We start from the raw sequence: 16,200 nt of genomic DNA on the forward strand, positions 1-16,200 counted from the left end.
GGACACTGTTTTTTCAAAAAGTAAGACTAATTGATTGATCAAATGGAAATGATTAGCAGGGACAGTGCAAATTTGGGTAAAATTAATTACTTTGTTTCATTACTTTTTTTTCAAGCACGGCATACGCACGTGAAATCGTGTTTTTTCTACAATAGAACACATACATTTTCGTTTCACAGATTTTGTGAAGAATTTGGTAAAGTCGTCTGCTATGGAATTATTTAGTTACTAGGCGCACGTCTTGGAATCAAGGGGTCGCAGGTTCGATTCCCGGCTCCTCCGTGTTATTTGTCGAAGTGTCCTTGGGCAAGAGACTGAATCCCTAATGCCCCCATTAAGTAGGTAGGCGCCTTGCATGGCTGACTGCCTATTGGTGTGTGTGTGTGAATGGGTAAGTGTGAAGCACATTGTAAAGCGCTTTGGGAGGTCTTCATTGACTTGAAAAGCGCTGTATAAATGCAGACCATTTACCAATTACTTTTGACTAATGAAAGGTCCCAATGTTTGAAAAACCCTTCCAGTAGTGACCACTAGTATTCGCTAAAGGACTGTTTAAAGCAAGTTAATTGAGCACTAGCTTTCATGATTAGGCGAATTTAACATGTGTAACTGTGAACTGAATCAAGTTTTATGACTGTAAATACAGATTTACATTGAATAAACTTGCATTTGGGTCATTTGGATGACATTTTAAGTAAAACAACAAAGCAAATTGACAAATCATTGAATTCGTCATTGTAATCTACAACCAGATTCGAATGTGCCATTCGTGATATCAATTACGATTGATCATTTGAAGGATTAACTGTAATGAACTCTACAAACACAAAATTAATAACTATAAAACATTATAAGTATTTGTTATTTTAAAGTTTATAGAAAGAATAATTACCGAGTCGTTTTTAAAGAATGGATTACGTAAGGATGAACATTTTTTTAAGTTAAACTTAATAAACTGATACGGGGGCGACTCTAACTTCTCGCCACCTCCCAGTCGATGTTACGTCGCCGCCGCTGCCGTGGCGTGCCTGCAAATCGAATAACATGGAGTCCTTTGCCTGGCGGCTGCACGGAAGCCGTACAAGACATCCGTACAAACTGTCCAGGGTGACACTTTAAAGAGTACATCCCCGAGCGGCCGGGGGCTTGACGCGAGCATCGTCTCCGGGGTATCAAGCTTCTTGCTCGGTCTTCAACTATGTCTTGCTCCGCTTAGGCTGCTTGTGTGCTGTGCCTCCCTCCGTTCCCCGGATCCGCTAGCCAGACTGATACCAGTGAGTACTCTCCGGCTGTGTTGGTGGCCGATGGCTTGTTTGCGATGTTAAAATGCATCATGCTTCCTCGATCGATTTTACCTGATGATATGAGCTACACCGGCCACGTACTAGGTGGGCTAACGTCAACCAGACCGTTGCACCTTTTTGACGTTCGGGCGGTTTTCTCTCTGACTCCAAAAGGACAGAAAGGACGCGGGCCTGGAAATAAACGCCACATCTTTATGCAAGCATTTGGACACCCTGTCCTGTTGCAAAGAACAGACGTTTAGTTGAAATGGGTCAGACAGGCCTGGACAGCTGCTGCCGGCCGGTGCTGGTCGGGTAGAAGAAGTGAGGACAGCTAAACATTAACAGTCTGCAAGTCAACAATTGCATCACATACCAGGTTATAACCAGAGTTGAGAGAGGGTTGCTTTAAAAATGTAATCCGATACCGTTACTGTTACCTGTTAAAAAAGGTAACAAGTAACGTAATCCGAATACTATAATATTGCTGTAGTGTATCTTGATTACTTCCAATTACTTCTGGATTACTCCAATACCAAATATGCAAACATACAAGAAAATATAAAGTAAATATAAATTAAACTACTAAATTGTGTTTTACATAAATGAACAATGTAACATTGAAAAAGATATGGAGGAAACACAGATCAGGTAGTTGCTTACTGTATCTCCAGCGCGCTAAAAAAACAAAACAAAAGTGCTCACATCTTAACCACATAGTATAGTCCGTTAAGCAAAAATATAACTTTCCCTTTTATGTGGCAAACAAGATATGCCTTGTTTTAGTTCACATTAAGAACCCAAAATTGTTTTAAACACACAAAAAGTTAACTTTCTAAATTTCCAACAAACTCTGGGATGTCTTGTCATCTCTCTTTGTCTCTTTCGGGCAGTCCTTCGCAATAATTTTTCTGTCACGCCCCTACCCGGCGGAAAAAAAACTTCTCCTTTAAAAACCTCAAGGTTGTTATCAGCGTGATTTCTGTGTGATGTTGTTAACTAGCAGCTTAATTTATTTGGCTTCACGCTGTGCGCTGCCCACATTAAAAACAAATCACTAGCACAGGGGTCGGGAACTTTTTTGACTCAAAGAGCCATAAAAGCAAAAAATATTAATTTTATTTTGGGAAAGAGGCACACCATATATTATGAGACAAATTTACTAAATTGCTAAACCGGCGCCCCGACAAAAGCTTAGTCTTCAGCACATTTATTTTTGATGATTTGATAAAAATTATGAAAAGAGAATAATGCCAGAGCCCCTGTCCCAAATTCAACAAACAGACCACTTTAAACTTGTCTCTTTCTTGCAATTACTCAAGATCGGTTAAACTCCTTTTGACCCTTTTTTTCATACATATTGGTTTCAAAACCAGATGCAAGCATTTATTTTGTAAAAACGTCACAACATTCTGAGAATAGGGAGCCTTATGTGCTTACCTTTGGCGAGAGATGGGAGGGAATGCTTGTACTTTTTGCATAGCTCCACCCATCCCTCCCACTCACCCAATCAAATGACTAAGTTCTCTTCCGGTGTTTTGGCGTATTTACAGTTCTGTGGATTCATCATAAAGTATCTGAACACTGAACACAGATTATATAGTGAACTTTTAAATAAAGGATTCTTTAGCGTTGTACAGCCAAAACGAGTTTTTTCCCCCCCTTTTTTTGTGTGACACCTTGACTGTAAATTGTAGTGAAAAACGTGCCGTATATATACTGCGAAGTGTTTCCTTTGCATTTAGCTTTGGTTTGGCTTTACGTGTACCTGAATAGCATAGACATTCCCGGTTTTGAACAAGATGGAGAAATTTTGCATGCAATCAAATTGGTCTCTGAGCCATAGGTACTCATAGAAAGAGCTATATATGGCTCGCGAGCCATAGGTTCCCGACCCCTGCACTAGCACATTGCTATTTCCTCATCCAACACAGTGGTCGCAATTAAGCTAATTTCTACATATGCTTCAGTAAACTTCCTCGTAGCTTTTGGGAGACTGATTTTCCTCCTTTTCCCCATCTCTCTCTGCCTGTCTTTTCATTCTTGTTAAATATATTTTCACTGGAGGGTTTGCAAGACTTTGTGTCTACACTTAATTCTCATTCTCTCTGCAATGTATGTGCAAAGCGTGGGTGCTTTACCACCAAGCGTACACTCCAATGCCAATGAGAGCTTTGTTGCCCCCTATTGTAGTGGAGGTGCAGTGCATTTTATTCTAGGACAGTAAAAAATAAAAGAATTCCTGATGTTAAACGCACCCCCCACCCCCCACTTTTGCCTAGTCTCGTGCACCTAATAAAATAAATATAAGTTGTTTGTATAATCCATGCCCCGTCTCCACGTGGTGCCTACCATTTGGTACTGGCAGCACACAACCAAACTTGTGCATTTAGGCTAGCCCCTTGATTTCAGTATTTAATTTTATAGTTGTAAATACAGCTTAGATGCAAGTATATATAGTAATGAGAATTTTAGTTGGGTGAAATTATTTTACTCCGTGCTTGAGATGGTGCCACCTAAATGTATTAAGTTGTACTTTGTAGGGCTACATAAACATGCCAACTCCTTTTTATCGACCTCATTAGCGCTGTGATGCTGGCGGACAAAGGGTTTTTGGAACCGTCCTGTGCAAAGGGGGAACAAGTACCGACTAGATGGTGTTTTCAATAATAAGTAGTCGAGTAACGCATGTTGGACTAACAGTTGAGTAACAATTGTTTAATAATAACAGGTTACATTACTCAATACTGAGAATAGTGATTGCGTTTCAGTTGCCTTTGTAACGCGCTACTGCCAACACTGCTTAGAAAGGCACAAACCGAGTTGTGTCATGCAACTAAAATCACTCTTTAAGTAATAAGTCAGCGCTAAAGGCAACAAATTCTGACTTATCTTTTTTTCTGTGTTTGCAGAAGACACTGAAGAGTGCACAATGTAGGCATTCTGGTCAACAGTGGGATCCCATACTGTTTTCTGGGAGGGGACATGGAGTCAGAAGGGCGACCCCCGACCCCAGGGACCAGCTATGCACCCCCACCTTTGAACTCTGCACAAAACTCTGTCACCCCAGCCTTCGTTAATGGCACCTTACAGCAGGTAAAACCTTCAGTGCACAGTTTTTGCAGTCAAGTTATGCTCAGCATGTCATTGACTAAGTTATGAATAATGCAGATACAAATACTTTGTGATTTTTCATGAACATCTTCCAAAATATAAATGTCAGCTGAGCAGTCTTAAGTCACTACTGTTAACAATACTGTACTGTTCAGTAGTGCACAATGGTTTGCTCATATGCTTCATAGATTTGCGGTGCCGAGTTTAAATCTTTGCTCGGGCTTTTCATCGTTGACTTTGTCCCAATTGCTGTGTTTTACTTTAGCATACTCATCTGTGGACACAGCTTGAAGCTGTGCTTTTGTAAAGTAATTTAGGAAAATCTCCGGTTTTAGTATTGACCCCCATCCATCCATCCATCCATTATCTGCACAGCTTATCCTCAGTAGGATTGCAGGGGTGCTGGAACCCATCTCCAGCTATCTTCAGGCAGTAGGCAGGGGACACCCTGAAACGGTTGCCAGACAGTCGCAGGGCACTCAGAGACATATGATTTACTGGCTCTTTCACACCTAGGGAAAATTTGGACTGGCCAATTAATCTGCCATGCATGTTTTCGGAATGTGGGAGGAAACTGGAGTGCCCGGAGGAAACCCACGTAGTCACGGGGAGATCATAGTAATGACATAAAAATATAATTTGTACGAGTTTAAAAATAACTTAATGGCATTATCTTCATTCCGAGCAATTTATCACTGCACCACAAGAAACCAAAATGTCTAAAAAACATTTATTATAAGACAAGCATAAATAATATGTTGTCGGACACTATTTAAATGAAGAGTTTGTATTATATGACCACTAGATGTCGGTGTATTGTGTCTTGCAACCGAAAACGAGTGCTCAACGCACAAAGGAGGTTTAACTCAAGTTGACCAAAACACTTTTTTTTGCCAAGCCGGTCACAAGCCTTTTTTTTTTTCGGCTACCCGTAGCAGCAAGTGGTTGGACAAACACGTCAGATCACTCATTAGACAGCACTCGCATGTATCATACCTTGAGATAAAGATGCCATCTTCACTAATTGAATACCTTATTTGAATATTCTCATTGTCCTGCGAAATGAATCTACTTTTTTAATGTATTGAATGTTTAAAATGTAAAAACTATTGCAATTATTGTAAACTGCAAAGGTCTTCATTGTAAGATTTCCATGTTCATGGATTCCTTAACCACCTGGGTTGTCGGGGCTCCCACCGAGGACTAAACTCTGGACGTTTGTATAATAAAGAATAGCAATTTAAGAGTTAAGGTCTTAGGGATTGAAGGTATTGTTGTTTTTTTTTTTTTTATAAAATATATATAACTAAATAGCAAAAAAAGACTTTCAAATCATAAATAATTTTTTTGCTTCATATCCTTTTTTGTCACTTTCTATATCACATGAGTTTCCTTTTGTCAAATAAACTAGTGGGAATTAATTTCATTGTTTTTATTGTTTAATTGTTTAATGTTTAATGTCCAGTTGATAAACCCAACTGGACATTAAATCTCAGTGAAGGAAAAACATTGATGAAAAGAAAACCTGTGTAAAGGACAACACTTCTCATTTTAGTTCAGTAGAAGTACCTAATCTGGATTTTATGTATACTCATTTTTATTTTAAATATTAAATGAAATGTAAACGTTATTACATAAAGATTGATGTTGTGTATGTGTTCTAAGTGGTTGGTATCTGAATGTTGCGAGTGATTGTTGTATAGTGCCGTGACAAAGTATTTGCCCCCTCCTGATTTCTGCTCTTTTTCATACATATTATCATTCACAAAGGTTTCAGATCATCAAGCCAATATTATTATCACATCGGGACGATCCAATAAAATACAAAATGTTGATTCAATTTATTAAGGCACAAAAAATAAGAATCAAAACCTACCTGGTCCTATGTGAAAGTCATTGCCCCATGAACCCAATAGCGAGTTCGGCCACCTTTGGCAGCGATAACAAAAATCAAACGTTCCCGATAATTGGTAAAGATTATGTGGCTTAATTTTTGCCCACTCTTCTTTGCAAAATATTTTCAAATCTGGCTTGTTGGAGGTTTTCTAGCATGAACTGCTCGTTTAAGGTTATAACCCAGCATTTCAATTGGATTTAAATCCAGACCATGGCTTTACCACGCCAGAACCTTCATTTTTTTGTTTTTGGGCCATTCAGAGGTGGACTTGTTGATGTGTTTCGGATCGTTGTCCTGCTGCTTGATCCCAAGAGTGCCTGAGTTTGAGGGCACAATCGGATAGCCGGATGTTCTCCTTCAGGATCTTCTGGCAAACACCAAAATTCATTATTCACAGCAGGTTTTTGTGTTTTTTTTGTGACAGCAGTTGTTTACACCTTGGAACTCTCCTATGGATGCCCTTTTTGGCAGTGTCTTATTTACAGTGGAGTCAGTAACACTGACCAAAATTTGGGCCAGCGAGTCCTGCAATTCCTTGGATTTTTTTCAAGGTTCTTTTATAACCTCCTGAATAAGCCGTTGTCCAACTCTCGGAGTAATATTTGATGGTCGACCACCCTTAAGAAGGCTTGCCACTGTTCCCAGTTTTCTCCATTTGTTGAAAATGGTTCTGACAGTGGTTTGCTGGAGCCCAACAGCCTTGGAAATGGATTTGTGAACTTTTCCAGACTGAAACATTTCAATTACTGTTTTTCGAATTTCTTTGGGTCATGACCTCTCAATTGTGTTCTTGAGATTTAGACCTCACTTTGTCTAAAATATATGATTTAAGTGATTTCTTCATTCAACACAGGTGTAGGCAATACATTTTGAATTGCTCAGCTAAATATCATGTTATCCCCCTCAATGACCCCTTACTCACTGGGCCTTATTAACTCTTTGGAAGTTCTCTGAACAAGAAATCCTCCCAAGGAGCCAGTGGAAGTTGGCACAAGTGGTGGCTTAAGCAGTGGATAGTAATAGCTTGGTCCAAAAATTCAAAGTGCAAGTGGAGTCCCAGATATTACCCAAAACATATTTCCCATCCAAGCCCTCAATCATACAAAGACCAATACGAAATCTAGTTCTCTTTCTTGAGAGTGGATAGTTATGAAAGAGTGCATACAAAAATCAATCATCTGCACCGCTAAAATATTTCTTTATGAGCCCTTGTGAAAAGTATCACGCCAAGGGAAGCAAACTATTTAAACTGGGTCTTCAACCTCTCAAAATCATCATAGTTACAGTGCTCTTTATTGTTCCTTCATCCATCCATCCATCCATCCATTATCTGCACCACTTATCCTCAGTAAGGTTGCAGGGGTGCTAGAGCCCATTCCAGCTATCTTCGGACAGTTGGCAGGGGACACCCTGAACTGGTTGCCAGACAGTCGCAGGGAACACACAGAAAACTCATTTGCTCATTCACACCTTGGGACATTTCGAATCAATTAACCTCACATGCAGGGTTGGGTAGGGTTACTTTAACTGGATTACTTTCAATTACTTTTGGATTACTCCAATACCAAATAGTCAAGTCAAGTCATTTTTATTTGTATAGCCCTAAATCACGAAGAGTCTCAAAGGGCTTCACAGATTGTTACACTATATTACACAAACTATTTTCAACCGACAAGAGGAGTAGGTTATTCGTATGCAATGGAGTAGAAGTGAGTTTTAAGTTTAGATTTAAACATTTCCACTGAGGTTGCAGATCGAAACTCAGGGGGAAGAGCATTCCACAGCACCGGTGCCCGGATGGAGAACGCTCTCGAACCAGCAGAAGACTTCTTTGCTCTCGGGATCAGCAGAAGACCAGCACTCTCAGATCGTAGGCTTCGGACCGGGACATAGTGGCAGATCAGATCTGAAAGATAAGAGGGAGCAAGTCCATGTATGATTTTGTACAATACTAAGAGAACTTTGAAGTCACATCTTTGGCTAACTGGGAGCCAATGCAGGTTAGCCATAATCGGTGTTATGTGATCGTACTTTTTTGTCCTAGTTAAAAGCCTCGCTGCGGCATTTTGTACTAGCTGAAGAGACTTGATTCTGGACTTCGGGAGACCGGAGAGTAGTGCATTGCAGTAATCGAGACGGGAGGTAACAAATGCATGAATTATTGTTTCCGCATCAGACTGAGACAGTATTGAACGGATTTTAGCAATGTTGCGAAGATGGAAGAAGGCAGTTCTAGTAATTTGCTTTACATGCATCTCAAAGGATAGATCAGGGTCAAATATGACACCTAAATTTTTAACTGAGTCACTCTGTGTGATGTGACATTTGTCAATGTTCACAGCAGTTTTTGCGAATAAGTCCCGGCATTTAGAAGGACCAATGACTAACATTTCGGTCTTTTCAGAGTTAAGACGCAAGAAATTGAGTGACATCCACTCTTTTATCTCAGTGAGACAGGCCTCCAAATTTCCACAGTTTAGTGTGGAAGATTCCTCCAACGGAAGATATAGTTGAGTGTCGTCTGCGTAGCAGTGGAAGCTGATATTGTACTTGCGAATGATATCACCTAATGGAAGCATGTAAATGTTGAAAAGTAGGGGGCCGAGCACTGAACCCTGCGGAACACCGCAGGTAACATTAAAGGGCTCAGATGTCGTTTCACCATATTTAACACAGTGCGTCCTATCTGAGAGGTAAGATTTGAACCACGAGAGGACGGCTCCTGAGAGACCAATCCATTTTTCCAACCGTTCTAGTAGGATATTGTGGCGCACTGTGTCAAAAGCAGCACTAAGATCCAGCAGCAGCAAAAGTGATGAAGCGCCAGAATCCATTGACATTAGGAGATCATTTGTTACCTTGATCAGAGCTGTCTCAGTAGAGTGGTTAGCCCTGAATCCAGATTGCATGGATTCAAAAAGGTTATTCTCCGATATGAAAGCATTCAGCTGCTGTGCCACTACTCTTTCGAGTACTTTAGAGAGGAAAGGTAGGTTTGACACAGGTCTGTAATTACTTAATATTTCTGGATCAAGGTTGGGTCGTTTCAGTGTGGGTTTAATAACGGCGGACTTAAAAGCTGCTGGAACTACACCTGAGGAGAGTGATGTATTTATAATATTTAGAACTGAAGGCCCAAGGACGCTAAAAAGACTTTTAATAAGTGAACCTGGGAGAGGGTCGAACTGGCAAGTTGTCGGTTTGGCCGCATTCACCACTTGTTTGAGATCATCAAGTGACAGTTCACTAAAACCGGCCATTTTCCCAGGGCAGACTACGAGAGTAGTCATGATTGTTCTCAGCTTAGGGATGCTGCTGGAAAAGTGAATTTCCCTTCGGGGATGAATAAAGTATCTATCTATCTATCTATCTATCTATCTATCTATCTATATAGCACGCACGCTGAAAAGAGGTGGTGGTGTTGCGCTAATCTCTGAAAAATCGCTCAAATTTAATACACGTACCTCTAATAATTACAAAACGTTTGAGGCTCTTGTGATGCGGTCCCCTCAATTGTCAATTGATGTAATAACTATCTATCGTGCACCTGGGCCATACACAACTTTCTTAGACGAATTTGCTGAACTTTTGTCTGAACTAGTAACCTATGCAGACCAAATTATAATTATGGGAGACTTTAACATTCATATGAACTCCCCACACAGTTCACTTACTATTGCGTTTAGTTCTCTAATTGATGCATTTGGTTTTACTCAACTGGTTGACTTGCCAACCCATACAAATGGGAACACGCTAGACTTGATTCTGACTCGAGGAGTTTTAACCTCAAACATTATGGTTCTACCGTGTACTACTGTTATCTCTGATCATTATTTAGTGACATTTGAGGTGCTAACTAAATGTAGACTTAATAAAGCTGAGGGATTTAGCGGACGTAATATAAGCACTGGCACAGTTTCTGAGCTCTTTGAACTCCTTCCTGGAGCAGTTGCGTCCTTTCCTAAATACAATGGCTCGATTGACTCACTCATGAATGAGTTCAATACCACCCTGACTAGTGTGCTGGATTCAATAGCGCCCATAAAACTAAAATCACGTCCTAAAAGACGCACACCTTGGTTTACTGATGAAACTAGAGCCCTTAAAAAAGAATGCAGGAAATTTGAGAGAAAATGGCGCGCTACCAAGCTTGAGGTTTTCCATCAAACCTGGTGTGACAGCTTGTTAAAGTATAAAGCGGCCCTTGCCTCTGCAAAATCGGCCTACCTTTCGAAGGTGATTGCGTCTCAAAAGAACAACCCCAAAGCCCTTTTTGACACTGTAGCATCGCTTACAAGGCAACAGGCTATCGCAGACAGTTCGACACACTCTGCTCAGGACTTAATGGTCTTCTTCACTAAGAAGATTCAATGCATACAGGAAGAAATTGCAAAAGATATTGTTAGTACCACACGTATTAAAGGACTGAAATTTACAGATGCACGACAGGGTGGCTGCATGCTAATAAAAGACAAAAGAAACTAAATATGAATAAAATTACTAAATATTGTGTAGGCTTGGAATACATGGAACGGCAAAAATGATGTTGGCAAACTGTTTGGATTTGTTTTCATTTTGTTTCTGTCACATTTTATGTTAGTTTTGCCGGAGATCACAGAGATCAAAGACAGGAGAGAAATCTTACCACGTGTTGTGAGTCATAATTTTATTCATATTTAGTCTATTTTGTCTTTTATTAGTATATTTGGTATTGGAGTAATCCAAAAGTATTGAAAGTAATCCAATTAAAGTAACCCTACCCAACCCTGCTCACATGCATGTTTTTGGAATTTGGGAGGAAAACAGAAAAACAACGCAAGCATGGGGAGAACATGCAAACCCCGGACACAGGAAGGCTAGTAGCTGGATTTGAACCCATTATTTCAGATCTGTGCCACGGATGCACTAACCACTCAGCTACCGTGCCGCCTGCATATAAGTGTATACACACATTATATAAACAGCTGAAACTTACAACCTACCAACTCATTACTTGAACAAACCTGTTTTTTATGCTTATTTGGACAATTTGGGGAGTGCTGTCTGGTCCTTAAGAATAAGGGCAAATCATGTTTGATTTGTGGTGCCATGACATGATAGTTGGGAGTGTAAAGTCCTGTTATATGTTTCTCCTTTTGTTTCAATAAACCTACTGAATCTGCATTTTATTTGCGTTCCATTTTATTAACAAATATTAAAATAAATGTAAAACTTATTAAATAATGCTTGCTTTTGTAATTGTGTTTTAAGGTAGTTGTTAATATTGTGAGTGATTTTGAATCTATTGGTGGTTGAATTTTGTCCTCTGAGTGCCACCGCAGCTCACAAGAGGGAGACCTGTAAACGTAACCAAACAAACTGTATTGGGAAGCTATTTTTAAACCCTGAGCCATGATTGTTTCACCCTGGGCTTCAGTTTAACTCCTGCTTCATCTTGTTCATGAAGGTCTTTGATGCCTGTTTTAACATCAGAAATGATTACAAAACATTTAAGCATCATTGAGCGCAGAGGTGTTTATTTTGTTTTGCTGAAATATTGTATTATTGTGACTTTGTATTCGTGTGCATGAAACGCTGAGCGAATGAAACTTTGCTTTCCATCCTTTGTGTTCAAAATGAAAATTAAGCCGCTACGTTGTGCACAAGCTCCAATCCCCTTGAGTGAAAGCCAACTTCAATCATCTCGCTTCACTTTTGACTTGACGTCCTCACTGCTTAGATGTTTCTAAAATTACCTTTTCTCTTTTATTTCTCTTTCGGATGAAACTTAAAATGTACTTTCGGTCAGTTTTGGGCATCCCTAATTGTTAGGAAATATTTCTGCCTTAAATAAGGTAATGTGTATAACTATGAACCATAAATCAGTCTCATTCCTACGTACATTAATACCTCATAAATCAGCCAGTTGTAGCGGACAATTCCAGTTGTCCCCAACGATGACTTCCCCTCTGTTACCGCTGCCTCAAGTTATAGGTCCTTGTAGATGGACAGTGCCTTCTCAGAGATGATGCTCGGTATATCGCACTAGCTCGCACATCTATAGCAACAGGAGTCGCTTCAACTTGTCATAATATTTGGTAAAAATAGTCACACCTCTGTTTTGTTTTATAGTTTTGGTGGCATCTTTCCGTTTGAATATCAAAGATGACGACATATCTTATTGCTTAGCTTGGTCACTCACAAGAAAAACACTCATGTTTGTCTATTATTTCTTGCTTCATATAAAGAGAAATTACCCTCTAGAAAATACTTTTCCCCATTTCCTGTTCAGGAAGTCATGGCGAGGGTCCCAAAAATGCCGCACATAGGAGATGCAATGCGATTTAAAAAACTCTAGATACATCAGCATGGGACCAGTTGTTTTAAGATGGTAAATGCATGCTATAACAGGGATGATCTGAATCTGGTGGGGGCGGCCTCTAGTTGTAGTGTCTAAAAAATGCTCGTAACCTGAATTTTCCCTCGCATGTCAAGCAAGAATTTTGCATGTAAAACAGCTCTTATCTCAAATTGCTCGGATGTAGATGTATCAATGTACAATAAATAAACATATATGATTATTTTCTTGTTTATATTTGCCTTTAGTCTTCACGTTCTTCCGATGTGAGACAACTTCTGACATCCACTGAAGGCTCACAAGGTCATGATGGAGATGAAGTTACAGAGCAGACCAAGGGCTCTGAGAAGAGTGCCGACCCAGTGGGGAGCGCACAGAGGACATCCAGGTCCTTAGCCTTTCCTTCCTCCCTAAGTTGGGACTGTGACTCAGAGCAAGAAACACTCAAAGGTAACACAACACTTCTTGTCTTGCAAAATATGGTCAGCTTTTTAGGTGAGATGAGAAAAATTCTCCCATATTCGCTGCTGTCTTTTAATTGGTTTTCATGTCTGCTTGTTGTCAGAAGGCTCAAGTGTCGTAGCCATTTTTGAGATCATATAGTTTTTCTGATTGTGGATGTTAATTGTCTGGCTGTGAAGTAATTTATGTGGTTTGTTTGTGATGTCATATGTCAGAGGAGGAGCTGCAGCATTTTTCTAATCATCATGGTCTGGCTGCTCACAGCCCAGGATCTCCTTCCTCAGGATTCAGGTGAGAAAGGTGGTGCTGTGTTTGGTAGTATTAAAAACGATGAAAATAATAATCCTTTTTGCCAAACATTTAGGAAAAAGCCCCAAATATAGCAGGACTGAAAGTGCCATTATTCGTTGCACCTGCCACGGAGGAATGCTTTAAGCTGGTGTCCAGAAATCCAAATTACCCGTATAATTTTGATGACTATTCATGTTTGGTGTGACATACAGTATAAATAATTAATGGGCAGCAACATTGTTTCCAAAACGCAAAAAAAAGTAAAAATTGAAACACTACTTTGTCTCCTCCATACTCCATTTCACAATGGCTAAAGGTATTTCTTGAGTCACACATTTTGGTGAAGCTAGATCAAGCTTGGGATGCTTATAAATGGAATCTGAATTATGCCAAAATCAAGCACCACCATTTTAGAGAAAATAAAGAAACAGTCTTCTGAAAAGTGGCCTAGGTGGCACTATGTAAGTTCCTGTTAGAACCATTAGAAGTCACATTACTGTATCATTTCTCATTGAATTAATTTCTAAGGATTAATCACTTGCAGACATTTTTTCCATGTTTGTTTCCATGTGTTGACGTTTTGCCTGTTGGTGCAACTGTTGCACAATTAAATTCAAAGCCAATGCTTCTATTCCATGTGCATGGAAGGCATTAGTGTGACATTGATAGTATATACAGTGACGTATCTGTATACTAGAAATGAAGACTAATGAGTATGCATGGATATACAGTATACTTATTGCTTAAAACTGTGTATGGAATGTAAGTACTTTTGTTTAGGTGTTTATATCTGTATCGTACCAATGAGGGGTTGGCAATAAATCAAAATTACATTGATTAGTTGGTTCAATTTGAAAACTTGCTAAATTTTGAAAAAGAAGTTAAGAATGTATGTGTTCAATTTGAAATATTCTTAGGTGGTGCTAATTATGAAATAATAGTTGCTAACCAGAGACTTGTACTATTCAAGCAAGTTAGGGACAAACTATTAGTATAATAACTATATTTTGAAAAGTAATACGTTTTTGTTTAATTAGGTCCTAAACATTTTGGATTGTATCATTTTCTTCAACACATGAAACTTTGATTACTTATTTCGTGACGTAAAAGTTTGTTTAATCTTGATCAAAATCGTAATTGTACTGACTGGCTGACAAAATAAAGGTTTTATAGTTTGGGCTCATCACCTTACCCTAGTATCAATGTATATGTGCTATATAAGCTATGTTAAGTAAAAGTATATAAGGCATTTTTTTCCCTATCAGAGATGATGATATTGATAAAGAAGAACATGAAAAATTGCACCATTCGGAGCATGACGCTGGTCTGTTTGTCTTGGGGGAGATCTGCAATGAGAGTCAAGAAAGCACAAAAAAAGAACCAAAACCATCTCAGCTTGACCCTACAGAATGTAAGTACACACACTACAGTAAAGATTTAACCCCCCCCCCACACAGTTTACTGTAAGGTTATTTTTCCTTAAAATCTTTTGGTTACCAGTAGGAGGTAGCCTCGAAGTTGTCCTGAGCAAAATCAAAACAAATGATGCGTGCCAGATGGGGAAGGACACTGACAACATGGAGACAGAAGAAAATTCTCCTTCATGGGCTCACTCTCCACTCATCCAGAAGTGCAGAAAGAAGACACTATTACTCAGTCCTTTCTCACTAGCAAGCGGGAGTTCAGAAAAAATAATAAACACTGATTTGACACTTCCAGATCAAAAGGGAAAATCATTCCAGTTTGATGATCTTGGGAAGGGATCAACAGAACAACCAATCACGTTCATAGATGGGGATGAAAAAGTGGAAGAGCATGCGGTCAGTAGTTCTGAGCATGGTATGGGTATTTTCACCTGTGTGGAATGTAGCATATACTTTAACAAACAGATTCATCTAAAGGAGCACATGATTGAGCACCGACAAACTGGTGATGAGGGTTTAGAACATTTTCAGTGTACAGAGTGTGGATGGGACTTGCAGGATTCTATCGTGCTTGCAGATCACCAGAGAAGGCACCATGAATCGCGTGAAAAGATCCTGGTGGAAATTGAAAAACTGAATATGAATGAGAAAGCTAAAGCAAAAAACAATATTGTAATGAAGCACGAAAGGCCACAAAATAGGAGTCCCCCTCCTAATCCTCGCAAGCTGCCAGACGCGTATCCACTTCTGTGTCCGGTTTCAACTTTGGATGGTGAACGTGGGGCCCTTGAATCAAACACACCTCAAAGTCCCTTAGCTTCTTATAGACCAACATTTCAGCCCCGTGGTGTTTTGCACCGGCGGTGCTTTGTTTGCACACAGTGTAACTTCAGCACAAGAACCTCCCAAGCGCTTGCTAATCACACCAAAACACACACCAGGAAAAAAAAAATTGTCTTTAAATCTAGTTCCTCCTCGCTTGATCTTCTTTTACCTTCATCTACTCTTGACTCTTGTCAAACGGTAAAAAAAAGACAGAGAAAACTGCCTCACTCTGGAGCAGTCTCAGCCTGCAGCGAACAGGCTGCTTCTGAGTCTTATGATCATGTTTCAAACTCTAACTCCCTCTCTGAGTCTTTATCCCTACCGGATTCATTTGAAACCAAAGGCCGCCAGGGAATTGACACCTCTGAGAATGCCGTAGCAACTCCGGTAGTCCTTGGAAGTAGTATGAACAGGAAGTTCATTAGTACAACTAAGCTTAAGTCAAGACCAAATGAAGAGGAGTTTACTGGGAAGGGGGAGGATCTTGATGAGAGAACTGATCCAGGTGAGGCTTTAAAACACATACCAATGATAATGGCGCAGTATTTAAACTTGTACTAATTTTTT

At 39.7% G+C, this 16,200-nt stretch overlaps 1 protein-coding gene across 6 annotated transcripts in view; it reads left to right on the top strand.

The window, feature by feature from the left end:
• Positions 1 to 999: 999 nt before the first annotated feature.
• wizb (WIZ zinc finger b) overlaps positions 1,000 to 16,200 on the top strand; it is a 63,155-nt gene continuing 47,954 nt past the window's right edge. For all 6 annotated transcript variants that reach the window (XR_015851286.1, XM_088343519.1, XM_088343528.1 and 3 more), the window contains exons 1-6: positions 1,000 to 1,274; positions 4,196 to 4,379; positions 12,880 to 13,081; positions 13,309 to 13,384; positions 14,650 to 14,795; positions 14,885 to 16,138. Coding sequence is in view for 5 of the 6 variants with exons in the window: in XM_088343519.1 (XP_088199645.1) it covers positions 4,269 to 4,379; positions 12,880 to 13,081; positions 13,309 to 13,384; positions 14,650 to 14,795; positions 14,885 to 16,138 (1,789 nt within the window). In the remaining variant the exon portion in view is untranslated. The remainder of the gene's footprint in view (positions 1,275 to 4,195; positions 4,380 to 12,879; positions 13,082 to 13,308; positions 13,385 to 14,649; positions 14,796 to 14,884; positions 16,139 to 16,200) is intronic.

The sequence above is a fragment of the Urocampus carinirostris genome, chromosome 1, assembly GCF_059441175.1.
Source record: "Urocampus carinirostris isolate Australia breed hairy pipefish chromosome 1, RoL_Ucar_1.0, whole genome shotgun sequence".
Classification (NCBI taxonomy): Eukaryota; Metazoa; Chordata; class Actinopteri; order Syngnathiformes; family Syngnathidae; genus Urocampus; species Urocampus carinirostris.